General features: G+C 42.6%; 1 protein-coding gene across 1 annotated transcript in view; it reads left to right on the top strand.

The window, feature by feature from the left end:
* The window catches only part of KCNU1 (potassium calcium-activated channel subfamily U member 1), a 260,592-nt gene that overhangs the window by 227,453 nt on the left and 17,376 nt on the right, over positions 1-15,763 (top strand). Inside the window, exon 22 of the mRNA XM_088453055.1 lies at positions 420-594. Within this exon, the coding sequence (XP_088309181.1) occupies positions 420-594 (175 nt within the window). The remainder of the gene's footprint in view (positions 1-419; positions 595-15,763) is intronic.

Below are 15,763 nucleotides of genomic sequence, written 5' to 3' on the forward strand. Positions count from 1 at the left end.
GAACACATTGCTGCCAAAAGGGGGTTGGGGGTTGGGTACTAATTATCCTGGCCTGGGCTTGGTGGAGGGTCTTGGTGGGGGCCCTGGTCTGCCGTTGATCAGCAGTCTCCTCTGGCTGTGAGGAGGAAGGGGGGTGGGGGTGCAATCACACTGTTGTGCCTCCCCCTCTGGATTTGCCCCGGCTGAGGGGAACACGCTGCCCCCCTTTGAAGCATGCTGTATTTTTATTATTTAATAAAACTGATTGGTCACGCATCCTTACATTAAGACACGCCACCGAGAGTACCAGAGCCCAGCACATCTCTCTATGACCCTTTAATAATTGTTCAGATTTTATTTTACACATGGGGTAGAAGGACCAGAACATAAAAAGTTTAAACAAATTAATGCATTTAATAATATTTATTGTTTTTGTCCAGGGGTCTGGCCTGTCCTGTGCTAATCTGAGAGCTGTAAATATATACCAGTGTTCCATGTGTGCAGTCATGTCATCTAACTGGACCCATCGCACAAAATATTTGGAGGACACAGAGTGTACACAGGCCACCCGTAATGTGAGATCTATGCATTTTAAGCCAGGAGTTGGCAATGCTGGTAAGTTAGCTTCCTAACTTCCCATTAATACCTCACTCATGCAATGTATGAAGACACAGTATACATGAAAATAGCGTGAAAAGGCTAACTCCACACTCTAAAATGTTACTCAATATTAACACCTTCCTACCTGCATTACTTTAAATGCTACAGCTAGAGATAAGCGGTTTGGTTTTGGCTCGAATCTTACGGCCTAGTTTGGACTTCAAACGAGGCAAAACGTCCTCTTTTATGGACACTTATGCCGTGAAAGATGACGTTTTGCCTTGTTCGGAGATCCGAACTTGGCAGGAAGATCCTAGCCAAAAATAAAACAGCTTATCTGTAGTTACAGCTACTACTAGTGAACCACATCTCCTGGCCATGACATCCATGAATACGAATCGCAGCCTCCACCACCGCGACATAAGGCAATCATTACATGCTGTTCGTGCTGGACGTTAGAATTCTGTTAAATTGTGCATAGACAATACGGTTTCAGGCCCTACTCAAAAGAGGAATTTCCTTTTTTGTCCCCTAACTCCAGAATCAAAATGTCCGTTAGGGGACAAGGGTCTTCAGATATCCCTTTGCAGCAGGGCTTGGGAGAGGTCCCTTTTCCCTGGGATTTGACAAAGCTTCACCCAGAGACCAAAATCTTTTACCCTTCCCTGGAAGAAGGACATCAAAGGTTAAGGGGGGTAATGCTCACTGCTATACACAATCATTATGGTTGACATAGCCCTAGTAAATTTCAAGCATCTCCAGTTCGCTAGTACGAGGATACTGTCCCAGGCTTTCTTGCTGCCACCTTTCTGGCTGTAGTCTGTCTATTATGGAAGGACCACACCCTCATAGGACAGAACTACTCATGAACTTAGCTAAAAAGCTGAGACGCAATGTTCATAAGGGACTGACATATCCAATACATAAATCATGTATTATGGAATCCTTGTACATTGTATCATTTTGTGGCCTTGGACATGACCAAACCCCCTTTATATGCCTCTAGGCGCATTCTTGCCCCCCTCATATGCCATAAGATCCCTCATGACCCTATATATATGCCAGAGCCCCCTCATGACCTTTTATATGACATTAAAGCCCCTCATATGCCATGAGACCCCTCGTGCACCTTTATATGCTGCTAATGTGGCAGAACCATCTCATGCAAGTGCCACTAAATCATACTATATTTATATGCCATTAGAGCCCCGACCCCCTCGCCTTGGTTCACCTCCTTCTATAATAATAAGCCCACCAAGATCATTTTTTGTTCTCATGTGCCATGCTCTTATTTTGAGCTTTTTATTTATTAATGTCTGCAGTGTGTTTAGTTTTCAGGTTTTTTTCATCATTTAAGAAATAAGAATACATCATGCAAAACACAATTTAAAATGCAGTATGAATGGACCTTAAAAATATCTGAAAATGTCCCCTTTTTTCCCGGTCTCCTTACATCCCTGACACAAAGCAGATTGGGTGTGGTAAGTATTACCGCCGGACGCAAGGGTGAAAATCCTGATCGTCCTAAGGTAAGTATCGCTAACCTAATTCCGTACCCTAACCCTCCCTTAGGGGTGCCTAACCCTAACCTCCCCCCCAAGTACCTAACCCTAATCCCCCCTCTAAGTGCCTAAATCTAACCCTCCCTTCCCCGCTGCCTAAACCTAAGTCCCCCGGTGGGGTGCATAACCCTAACCTCCCCCTTCCCCTAGCCTAACCCTAACCCCCCCTTCCCCTAGCCTAACCCTCCCGGGGGGTGCCTAACCCTAAGTCCCCCCGGGAGCCCTAAACTTAACTCTCTCCCCCAGCGGCTGCCGGCGCCGGCTTACCTTCGTTCGGTATGCCGGGCGTCGGTCTTCTGGCGTCTGGTTAATGACAGGCGTCGAGTTTTCGACGCCTGTCATTAGTACCACGCCGAGTGTCTGGAAGCCGGCGGTTGGCATTTAGACCATCGGCTTCCGGACTACATCCCAGCAGATTTCCAATAAGGAATTAGCCTTCCTGACTGCCATCATCTCTTCATACTCTCTGCATCACCCAGAAACATTGAGGTGGTAAGTGCCAAGTGCGTTATATAACTGGCGCTATTTTACCTGTACTTTCACCCTCAGTATGTATGAAAGCAGATAAGGTACAGAAAAACCACTCTTCTCAACATTAGCTGCAAACATCTAACGATTTCGCCATCACCCTACTATTCAGATGTTATTAAAAAATGATAAGTGCACTGTTGTGGCTAATCGTTTTTCTCATAACTGCCGGTATGTGTACAGACCTGTGGCGGTATCCCCGGGGGTCTGGCCGCGTACCAGATTGCGTGATATCTGCAAGATCTCTCACATGTGCCGTGGGGTTGGCCAGGAGGTGAAGCACAGCACATCAGTACTAAGCTGATGCACTGTGGGTCCTGGAGTTTTCTCTCCCCCACTCTGGTGGCCTCAATAAGTGGCAAAGCATTTCCCCCTGTTACAAATACATACTGTCCATCAACATTAGCCTGGTGCAGCAGGGTCTTCCCATTAGCCGAAAGCAGCCACTAAAGGGCAAATTTCCTGAAATGCCATCTGCCCCATGTACTGTGCAGGCTGGTGATGTTACAGCTCATGCCAGGCCTGTGGCACAGCAACAGATTAACTCTTTGCCAGTGTCTGGAAGGATGAGTCAGAGGAGTTGGGTAGTGGCAGAGCAGCAGAGAGGGACCACCTCTCTGGACAGATCATGCTATTTTCAGAGTGCCTAGAGGAATGCCTGGCAGGTGGTATCCATAACCAGGGGTCAGGATGGAAAGTCTGTAGTCATCAGAGCAGGGCCTGGGCTATTGCTGAGGAGATGGGAGCCAGAAAGACAGAGTCACAGGAGAAACATATGGTGGTCTCTACCCTGCAGATGTCACGGTATATGGGGGCCTACAGTAGCTGTCTATTGTAAAATGAGGTGACACCTATAAATGTGGATAAAAGATTCTTACTCTTGTTCACCACGGGCCTGATGCGGCGTTAAATGCAACTTTCTCATAGATTTCCCTTCCTTGCATACTCTGTATGCACAGTTATAGGCATCTATGTAAGCGACTGCCCCATCCATATGCTTAGTATGCTAATTGTCACCATCATCATCACACATTTACACCAGACTATACCTGATGCAAATAATGTGTCTGGAAAGATTTATGTCCAGCTCTGCATAGCAAGGAATTGCATTGACACGCCATCACTGAACTTTTGCTTTGCTTACAGTCCAGTTATGCCTCCTCATTCAAGGAGGGGAATGACATGCTTATGACTCTGCTTTGCCTGTACTTGCGCACACATTGTTAAGGAGAATGGGCCACACGTGGGCATACATTCATCACTGCAACAGGTACCATGTGCATTCTACAGATGCGCCCAATTATATTGTGGTTGATCGCACTACAAATGCGCGCAAGCATCGCGCCATGCGATTCCCCGCGACTGCATTCGCTACGGTACGCACTGCGATCGCACCATGCATTCCTATGGAGGCGCATCAGCGTACGCAGTGCACGTATCCGCTCGTGATTAACTATTTGACCTGGTTGTAAACGTTGTAATGACTAAAACGTGCCACTTTATCAAGTCAGCTGTACTATCAACCCAAAAAATACCACTGTATAATAATACATACTGTAGAATTGCATTAGATTACAAAGGTATAGAAAGCCACCTTGCACCTTGGAATTGTGCTAACAATGCCTGCAGTTCTACATCTTTATATTGCCATAGAACACATCAATGACTTGTAACATTGTTTTGTCTACAGCAGAGAACATTGTCCAGTACAGTATGTTATCTGACCTTGAGTGCAGGTGCAGAACTATGGGAGACAATGGAGGCGCCTGCCGCCGGGCTCCAGCTCTGAAGGGGCACCTCCTTCAATGTCCACAACATATTCACCCCACTTAGGGCTGGAACTATGTACCCGGAGTGTACTGTCACAGCCGCCCAATACATGGCACCTTTTCCCGACACCTGAGAAGCCACCATACACTAGTGGAGAGCTCCATGTCAGACCATCAGCTGCTGCCTTCATCTATCTATAGCCTGTCTGCATGCAAATTGCTACATTACAGTGTTAGCAGCTGTGACGGGGGGGAACACCAAATTATAACTTGTCTCCGGGCGTCTGGGATGAACTTACGCCACTGCTTGAGTGCAAAGGGGCCACCATGAAATCAGTAACATAATTCTCATTATTCTACCCATGTTGTCAGCTGCCATGCTAATGGGCCACCTATAGATCTGGAGTACTAAAGGACTGGTTTAGATAAGCAAAGTGATCATTTTAGCACAAAGCTAATTTTGCACCACAACAGGGTGTTTCTCTAGGGTGTGGTGTTGCCGCCATACAAACTTTGTGTTACACTTTCGTTTTGCCAAATAGTAATTTTGTACTAGATTTGTGTATTATGCATTGTGTATATTCATATAATTTATTCGACAAGGACAACAATGTAGTCAATTAGGATTTAAAAACCATATAAAAATGCAGAATAATGAGAGTAGGGATTTTTTAATACTATGGAGAAAGTGATGGCAAAACACATGAGCATTCAGACTAAATGCTGGAGTGTATTAAACACAAATGCTACGCTGCATCCATCTCCACTTAGCACTTACTATGCACTTACATGTGCACTGTGCAGTCCGGACCTCCATCATCGGGTTCAGTGATCCCGCACTGCAGGGGCAGTTATCTTGTAGACCTCAAGAGGTGAACACACATCAGAACGAAGTAGCAGGGGCACATGGAAAGCACCCATGTGTATGAGGCCTAATTATGATGTCATTTTTTTGTCAACAATAAAAAGCAGGGACGGCGTTTTTGTGCGGAACAATATTCACCTGCTTCCATAAATTTGAGCACATTTGTAATTTACAGTATCTGAATGGACCATACAAGCATTGCTTTATATGCTTTATTATGCTTTTATAACGCTTACCGCTGCCTAGCAGTTTCATTGCTGCCATTTCGCCCCTCTCAGTAGAGCCTACCTAATGAAGCCCAAGATCCATATTTCTTCTAGAGTGTGACAAGTTGTTACTGGATAATCTCATTGTACGTGCGTCATAATTACACATCTTTTAAATTGGATTCTACTGTACTGAACGGAGGTGTATACATTCTCTAAGTCCCAAGGGCAAGTTAAATTACCCCAATTAATACACGGCACTCCTGGAAAGAAGAAGGCAGATTAAAGCCCAATCTATTACATTATAAAGAAAGTAGCATTTAAATTCCATTTCCACGTATAAATAAGTAGTACTGGAGTAATGGATTATGTGAGGACGGTCATTATTTTGGCAATACAGGATGGAGGTTAATAATAATCATAGCACGCTCTTGTGGGGAGTAGAATTAATGAACCATTGCTAGTTTCTCTCTAGCAGAGTCAATAAGATCCTACATGTGTATTTGTGCAGGGATGATCTGCTGGTGACCTACAACTAGGTTCCAGCAAATGCCTTTACTTATGATAATAAACGCTAATGGTTCTCTGTCGTCCCTGGAGTTAGCTGTAAATCTCGCAGCCATTCTAATTGAATAGTTGAGAATTTATGAGCTCATACGTTTGCAGATACTTTGTACTTATCATAAGATTTAATACGCGTCAGTGTCAGATGGGCGATTTAACTGGTATAAATATAAATGAATGGCTTTGCATGTCTGGATTTACAATTTGGGGTCAGCACTCTGTGAGGTGCCACATAATGCCTGCTTTAGCTTGTGCCCTAATTTAAATGAAGCCATGTCTGGATTTCTTATAAGATCAGGCTTTTACCACCTATAAAATCACATAAGAGGACATTGCAGATATAAGTGAACCAAGGTCGCTGCACACTTTTGTCAAATAATATGTACAATGAAGGGCTATACTCACAATAATAATACATTATAAGATACAGGTGTAGGGACGCTGCTCAAGTAGAGGGCAGCACACAAAAAAATAATCTATTTCCCACTTTCCCCCTCAATCGTTGGTTCACCAATCACCTATGCAGTTGGAAAAGCTCATATTTTCTGGAGCTTTGTCAATAGGAAGTGGTAGCTAATGCAGTCTGACGATGAATCAGTTACCGGGGGCAACCTCTGAAGAGCTAAACTTTTATGAACTTGATAATTTGGGTAATATTTCCGCACCCCAAGAGATCTTATCTGTGTTACTGTTGGAAAATTAAGTTACTTCTCCACTATTAAATATCCATGATCTTACAATTGCCCTCTCATTTTCACTGGAGTCAGGGATTCATGAATAGGTCCCCTTAAAAAACAAACAAACAAGGATCTCTTTTTGATTCTCAACCAACACTAGATACCCTTAAACACAGGATAACCGTGGTAGGTCGAAGACGGCATGCCGACATGCTAGTAATATGATTGAAAGCATTTTTACAGTGTTGTCTTTACAACTTGAAACATAGTGCTTTACCATCGTGTTTCAATTTGTTAAGCCTACACTGTTAAAATGCTTTAAATTGCATTATTAGCATGTCGGTATGCCGTCTTGGGCTCACCACAGCCCCCTGTTGTCAACCTTATGTTTGTCGGCAACATATACCGATCCCCTAAATATATAGTCCAGATGACCTGTAACTCCCTCCATTGACAACTACTGTATTGGAATGGATCATGAAACATATTTTGGATGGCCCTGTTTATACTTTCCTAATACACGACCTTTGCTAATAACTTCCCCCAATACTAGTATTGAGAATCTCCTGTTCTATAGACTGATCCATGACAAAAGCAATAAAGCTTCTACCCCCAGAACACTGCCATAGATGGGCCTTCTCGGCTGCTACAATCTCATTTAACTTTCCCATCCCACAAATAAGAGATTTCCTTTTATGTATGTTCTGATTAAATGTCCACATATTGCTAGGAATATACAGTTCATCCAATCAAAAGATTTTTACCCCTTCCCCATGTCCCACATATGTAGTTATTTTGACAAGCAGGTACATGAACTTCCAGTAAAATTTTGTACAACAATAAAAAAAAGTTCATAACTTCACAAAATAGCATATGCGCTATGGAGGTGCCCTTGTATTGTGTATACCACCACGAGGCCCGAAGACATACCTGTGTTCTGTGTTGGGGAAATAAAATACTATTTAGTCCTCAGCACGGAAAGCTGAAATGAAAGGTACAGTAATTAGCATTGCCTTCAATACTAAATACACAGAAATAATATATATAATATATATATTCATTCTAGAAACATTGACAACTAGGGCCTTTCCTGTATTTGGATGGCTGTCTCTTCCCCTTTCTGACATCAGCCCAGACTTTGTAGAGTGAAAATGTAATATTAAGCATTCTCCCGGTCTCCGTAGTAATGTAATTCTTTGTAATTGAACGAGAGTTTTATTAAACACCTCTCGGGATGAACACTTTCCCTGTTCTCTGTATCCAAACCTTCACTTTCAATTACTCGCCTTATGTTGGCAGCTTAAAAAAAAAATTTAAACTGCATTACCAAAAAACTAAATTACCGTCCCTCAGGAGTCAGGGCCAGCCAGTTAAAGCTTTTCATTAACGCGTTCAGTTCTAGAATCCATGAATCCACAGAAGCTAATAAAAGTGAATGTTCTAACTGTGGGTTAATAAAATACAGGGAATACATAACCTAGGGAGACAACAAAACATGGAACAATGTGGATAGAGGTAAGAGACATACTGAAAGGATTCCCCTTTTATATGAATGGAAGAGGTAATAGAGTTTGTTTTCCATCTAAAATGTATAAGATGAACACAAGGTCAGCGATTCGTTCTTCTAGGACAATATGATGAATATGTTAAGAGTCTTAGAAAGTGGATAGAACATTTTCTATTAATGTTTCTCCCATTGCAATGTGCGTGTACCCCCAGAGGCGTAAACCTCAACCTGAAAACTAACTATGGGTTATTCCTATTTTTAATAGTTATTTTCATATTCTGAGACCTACGTCATCACTGAGCTCCAACCCTGGCTCCGGTTGGTCTACTCTCTCTTGAATTTTATTCCACCCTGTTGGGAGAGTTTTGCTTGTTTCAGCATCCAGTTCCTCTCGATTTCCCTGATGTGAGAACCAATATGCTACCTGGAAGGGGTGTAGATCTATTGCAGTGCCAAGCCAAATGTTAAAAATGCATTTATCGCAGTGCCAAGCCAAAAGTAAAAATGCATAAGCTCAGAAGAACTACTGTTGCCTTAGTAGTTGGGAGGAAAGTGGAACTAGCTGGTCTTTTTCCCAGAGTTAAGCTTCACATCATCTTGTCCTTTGTGAGAAAAGGGAATAGTTTGGGCCTCCTGCCAAAGTGAGGGATAGTCTTTGCCTTTCATTTAGATACAGCAAACAGTTCAAACGTAAATTGTCTGGTGCATCATGTTGATATATGTGTACTATTTGTGGTGATATACAGGTTATAAATACTGTAGTAGACACCAGCAGAATCAAGATACAGCAGACATCCCAAGTACTTAACCAGGTCCTTGCTATGTAGAAGTGTAGTAGAAGTGTTTATACAGCTGTACTCACAGTTACATACTCAGTGGATCTGGATGGAGCGGAGCTTGAGCAGAACATACAGAGAACTAACTGGTCATGTGTGAGGGTAGCGGTGCAGCAATGTAGCAGTATTTGGAGGATGCAATGTAGGATACTTGCAGGGTCCCTGGATCTACCGTAAGTAGAACACGTCCGTGTCCCACTGCAGTGCTCAAACGCAGTAATAAGATGACGCTATGCACAAACAAAAGACCACAAACAAAAGACCAAACAGCGGCCATCTTGGTAAAGGACAATGTTTCACTGATGGAGCATTCATGCAGACAGCGCTTTAGCACACTCCATATTTCAACTCATCATTCTCTGAGTTCACGGCCTCGTCCCAAACGTTAGAGATGGGCCATATTCACCTCATCCCACTTTCGAATGTTGAATGTCACATTTTTTGACCTAAGTGTTCCACATGCAATTGCCCATATAATTTTTTTGTTTAGCACCCATAATTCCTATCGCAATCACAACACATACACATAGCAGAAATAACAGTGCTCTATGATCCAGGCTCTATTCACAGTCTGTAAATTCAGCCAAATTTACAACAGCAGGGCTGGATTCTGAGCCGAACACATGTGTGGACGCTTTTCTGTTCACCCGGGGCAGCCTGCTTACTTATACTAATGTGAGACCTGCCCGTCTATGCTGAATATCTGTGCGGCTGCCTATCCCTCCGCCGTCATCAATACTAATTGGGCATGCGATTGTACGGTCGCTGCCCAGTTACCGCTTAGAAATGGAAAGAGTAGATGCATCAATCAATCCATCTGCACTATCGATCACCATACCTGCGAATGCCTGATCCGCTTTGTGTGCAGTCGCCAATCTCTTCCTTTGGCATATGCACAGTGCTGAAATCCACAAAGTACATCCAGATTTCCACTTGCATTAGTCCCACAGCGTGGAACAGGCAAAGGAAGAGCAAAACTGAAATACTCTCTGGAAATTCGCACCTCTCCGAAATGGCTCATTCTGCAGGTAAATTCTATTCTATTCTCTCATCTCTATCATGCATTGTTTTTGGAAGCCATTTTGCAGTCCCATAATAGGGGGAGGGCCGCACATGCTCAATAGGTCGCTGGATCATAAACCCAGAAGTCCTGGATCTTTCTGCGGTAAAGGGGGCCTGTGTAGATCCTTGTTCTGTAGTCCATTACTATAACAGATGTGACAGCTGCAATGGATATTAGCGCCCTGTGCGTATATGACCCCGCATTCTACACCGTCAAGCCCCTTGGTTTGACAATAGTGTTAGTGAACTCAAGAAAAGGGAGCGTAGACTTGAAAGACAATGGAGGAAGATTAACCTGGTAAAAGGTAAGTTAACACTAAACAAACATATTAGAGAATATCAATCAACAATAACCCGTAAGAAAACAGAGTTCCTTTCGAATGAGATCAAGACAGCAAACAATAGGCCAGCTCAATTTTTCTGTACAGTGGAGATGCTTTGCAAGCCAGCATGCCTGCAGCATGATGAAACCCTCTCCCAGTCAAGATTCAATGAGTTTGCAAAATTCTTTGCAGATAAAGTATCCTCCATCCGGGCTGGAATCCCCACAGTGCCATCAAAGGATTGCCAAACTACCAAGCCTGCCAAGGTAAGCCACCTGTCTGCCTGTAACAGCTTTGACATAATGGAAAGACATTGCCAAAATTACCAGAATGTTGCAACCCTCCACCTGTGATCTAGACCCTACCTCAACCAAGTTTCTCATAGGGTGTATGGACATGATTGGCCCTGTAACTGCAAAAATAGTTCAATGCTCTTTGCAAACAGGCATTTTTCCAGAACCACTAAAGGAACCACTTCTTAAAAAACCTAATTTAGACCCAGACTGCATGACCAACTATAGACCAGTATCAAACCTTTCTTTTCTAGCAAAGGTCATTAAGAAGTGGTGGCAATGCAACTGGAAACCCGCCTGTCTACCCATGATATTTATGATCCATTCCAGTCAGGATTCAGGAGAAGACATAGCACTGAAACAACTCTAGTATGTGTGCTTAATGATGCTTCATTACCTTCTGATGGCAAGAGACAGAGGTGATTGTTCAATCTTAATCCTTCTGGATCTCTCAGCAACATTTGATACTGTGGACCGCGGGATTCTAATTGAGTGCCTAAAAAATTTCTGTGGACTGGATGGCACAGTCCTTAGCTGGTTCAAATCATTTCTGACCGGCAGGTCACAGAGAGTTTCTTCTGGAGTAAACTCTTCATCACCAGTGCCACTTCCATGCGGTGTCCCACAGGGTTCTATACTATCTCCCATGCTTTTGCAGTATACATGCTACCATTGGGTAAAATAATCAGACGTCATGGCCTGGTATACCACAGCTATGCAGATGATACACAACTGTACCTGTCCTTTGCTCCAGGTACAAAGGACCCCATAACAACCCTAAATGGCTGCCTAGCTAAGCTTCAGGAGTAGATGAGTGCCAGTTGGCTGCGACTGAACCCTGATAAAACAGAGGTCCTTATGATAGGTCACAAGTCAGGGCTACAGCATAGCCAACCAACAGGGCTTACGCTTGGGGGATCAGAATTACAAAGCACTGAACATGTGCGGAATCCTGGTGTTGTCCTAGATAGTGGCTTGACACTTAAACATCAGGTATCAGCCACAATCAAATCTTCATTCTTTCATCTGAGGAACATTGCCAGAATCAAGCACTTAATGCCCTCAGAAGATCGGCCTAAAGTCATACATGCATTTATATCATCACGCCTAGACTACTGCAGCACCCTCTACCTTGGACTCCCAGCAAAAGAATTGCACCGCTTGCAGATGGTACAAAACGCAGCTGCCAGGTTATTAGCCAACCAGCCCCTTTTCAGCCACATAACACCCACTCTCTACTCCCTTCACTGGCTGCCTGTCTGATGGCAAATTGTTTTCAAGATTGGCTTACTAACTTACAAAGCCCTACATGACCATGGCCCAGGGTACCTAAAGCAGCTTCTGATTCCTTACCGTCCCACTCGATTACTGCGATCCGTTGATGAAGGACTATTAACAGTACCTAGAATCTCACGGAATTCATATGGGGATCGAGCTTTCAGTTTTGGGGCTCCAACCTTATGGAACTCACTTTCCCGCACAGTTCGAGAGGCCTGCACTCTAGAATCCTTCAAAAATAGACTCAAGACTCACCTATTCACCCAAGCATTTCACTAATGTCCCTTGTTTAAGCTTACTTTGTATCTTGTACTGTAAAGGCAAATGTAAAGCACTTTGAGTCCTTTAGGAGAAAAGCACTATATAAATAACATTATTATTATTATATTATTATTATTATTAAGTCTTCACATCGCAAGGGACAGGTCTTATTGGTAGATCCATCCCAGTAGGTAAGTACACCTGCATACCGCCGATCACAGGTACCGGTATAGAGGCAAAAGAGTGCTGCATGTATTGATACATCCCGCCCTACAAGGGGATTTATCAAACCTTCTAAAGAGGACAAGTGGGGGTGTTTCCCATAGCAACCAATCCGATTCTAACTATCATTTTATAGAATATACTACAGTAGATATACATACAGTATGATAGACATAATCTGATTGGTTACTATGGGCAGCATGCGCTCTTGTCTTCCTTAGAAGAGTTAATAAATGTCCCCCTAAGTTATGTACAGGCCTCAGCAGATTCTATTTTGAGTAAATGCACCTAATAACCACAGAGCACAATAAAATATAATTGGAAATACCAGGACAAATGGGCTATTTTTATAACATGAATCACATTTGTGTATTTTAAAAGGCACAGTCATTTATAATCTCTTCTCAAAATAATAAATAAAGCTTAGATAATTCAAAAGGTTCTATTTAAAGTATAGGCCGGCCTCCTAATTCCCTGCACACAGGAGATGTGCAATAGTGGTTATATATTATTCTTCCAAGAAAGACTTTGTACACCAGGTACTTCAGGAACACTCAACAAAATGCTCCATTTTCTTCACCCCCTTTTGTCCTGCCCAAATCTTTATGCTACATGAGTCCGATGCTAAATCATGTGGATTAATGCTGTTCGCATACATGAAGTAAAGAAACCTCCCTATAATTGACTTGTACTTTTATAGAAGCAGCAGTATTTTTGCATCCCCTACAATACCACCAGCTAGTTGCGCTAAGCCAAGTGGTTGCCTGTACATATGTGGTGCCTGATGTACCAACATAAGAAACATCCTATGCGTTGTGCCTTTTATGTGTCTTAATTGACGAAAAAGCAGTCCTTATTTTTCATAATCATGCTTTTACATTATATGTATAGTATACATATAAAGCATTTCACTCCTTTATTCATACATGGTAAATACACACATGCATATACAGTATGGTTTTATGTAATGTGAAAGTAAATTTGGATATTTGTTAGAAGTGTAATGATCTATGAGATTTCATACAGTACTGTATCTACTTTTAAAAAACAAAGGTGACATTGTTCATGGGCAGCAGTGCTGCCTCCTAGTGGCAAACAATGGGCTGTAGATTATAGTGTGACATGTCTGTGAATTTTAGGAATGCTACAGCTAAATACACTCTCTTTTTATCCAAACAATACGATATTTACAATTTGTAACTGATGTAGAAACTCATATGGGAGCTGCATCTAGAGATCTGTCCTATTCCAAATTCCTCTTGAAAGACCGATACAAGAATTCTCCAAATTGAAAATACAGAAATTGCCCTAAAACTAGATTAATTTGGATTCTTTGTTCCTAGTATCTTCTCCTAGGACCATACCTTCAGACAAGCAACTATGGAAGATGTTTTCATAAGAGTGTATCACTTTGTAATTATGACCTTGTCCACCGCAGCACTTTGGTGACAGTAACCCCTTAATATTTCCCTGTTTGCTTGGGTACAGCAGTCCCGCTATTTACTATTCTGGGGACCTCTGCTAGTCAGCGGTTATGGTGATCTATGAGTGCCATTGAGCCACAGACTCTGTCCTAATAAGAGATAGGTAGAGACAGCATCTGTGCAAGGATCTTATGCGGGCCTTATATTTACAAGGAGATTCCCCGTTCTGTCGATCCGATCCACCGGACATTGATGAAAAATACGGCATGTTGTAAATCATTAGGTCAGAATCTGCAAATCGGGATTGTCCAACATGTTGGATTTTACTGATGCCCCAACCCAGGAATTGGCAGAACAGGGGATTACCCTGATAGCTGCCTAATGTATGGGCCACATTACATAATTCAATACAGACCTGCTATCATTGCAGTCAGGGGAGGAGACGTATGTTCTTTTGTATTGTAGAGACATTCAAAAGTCACATTATGTGGGGTATTTTTTAGGGGCACTTCTGGTTAGCACCAATAATTACATAGGGGACTTCCTGCTGATTCCACTTGCTTGCATTACTGGTCACAAGGTCAAGGCCATCTGTAAGAACTGAAGCAGGCCTGGGTTTATCCCTATTTCTTCTTGAGAACAGGTGGATCTGCCACTGAGTGGCATGTATCTTCAGAACCCTTGAAAAGTGCCATTCATTTAATTAAACTGCTAAGGGCAATATCATACAAGCATGTTCTAAACAGTAGAATACTTCATTAGTTTTATGCTTGTTAAAATAAATGCTCTGCATCTGTTAATTATCTGTAATTAGAAGGTGTCTCGTATATTCTGCCACCCATATGTAGTGAAAAATACTGAATCCTTGTATTTTATATATAAATCATATATCATATCTCAGCACCATCGCCCAGCATGGTTAGGAATGAGTTACACCTCCGTTCACTGCTCCTCCTTGTCCCCCCTTTGTTGCTAAAGCGTTTAGTTCATATGATATCTGACTCCGTCTCTCTCCATGGAAAAGTTGAACTGTCTTACAGTTGCGTGTCAGTTAGCAGAGTGACAGCACACGGCAGAAGCGTGTTAGCAAATGGAGCCTGTGATCTAAATAGGTTGTGACATATTCCAAACATGTAATAATAATTAATGCTGACACCTTAATCTGCCACTGGAGTTTAAATGTACAGTATTAATCTATAATTAAGCAATCCTGGCGTAATAAGACAGTGTTGCCGTGCTGGCTGGTGACTCCACTCTGGGAAAATATTGACATAAGATCTTGGGTAAAACTGGGCAGTTGGTTATACTTCTTTGTGAATTTACATTATTTTCATTCTGCAGCGAGAAGAAAGGTATTGTGGGTAAACAGGTCAGCAGTGCAGGCACTCACAAAGCAGTACACATGGAACATTAAAAACACAGGGCGCTGTCACCTGCACATATAGGGGCTGATTCATAGTTGCAAGTAATTGTGTACCTGGCAGGGCCGGCCGCAGCTCTTCTCGCACCCTGAGCAAGAAATTTTGGAGCGCCCTCCAATCTATCAATGTACATATTGAATACTATTAACTCTATAAAAATAAAAACACCCCAACATGAATATACACACACATTAGCCTCCAAAAGGAACTAAACAAATGCATACATTGCCACCCAAAAGGAAATAAAAAAACACACACCTTGGTCCCCTCATAAAAAAAAACACACATTGCCTCCCCATCCCCACTGCCCCAGGAGAAAAAACACACACACATTGGCTTCCCACCCAGGGAATAAAGCACACACACATTTGCACCCCACAGGGAAA

Source organism: Taudactylus pleione, unplaced genomic scaffold, assembly GCF_031769625.1.
Source record: "Taudactylus pleione unplaced genomic scaffold, aTauple2 ptg000567l, whole genome shotgun sequence".
In the NCBI taxonomy this organism is placed as follows: domain Eukaryota; kingdom Metazoa; phylum Chordata; class Amphibia; order Anura; family Myobatrachidae; genus Taudactylus; species Taudactylus pleione.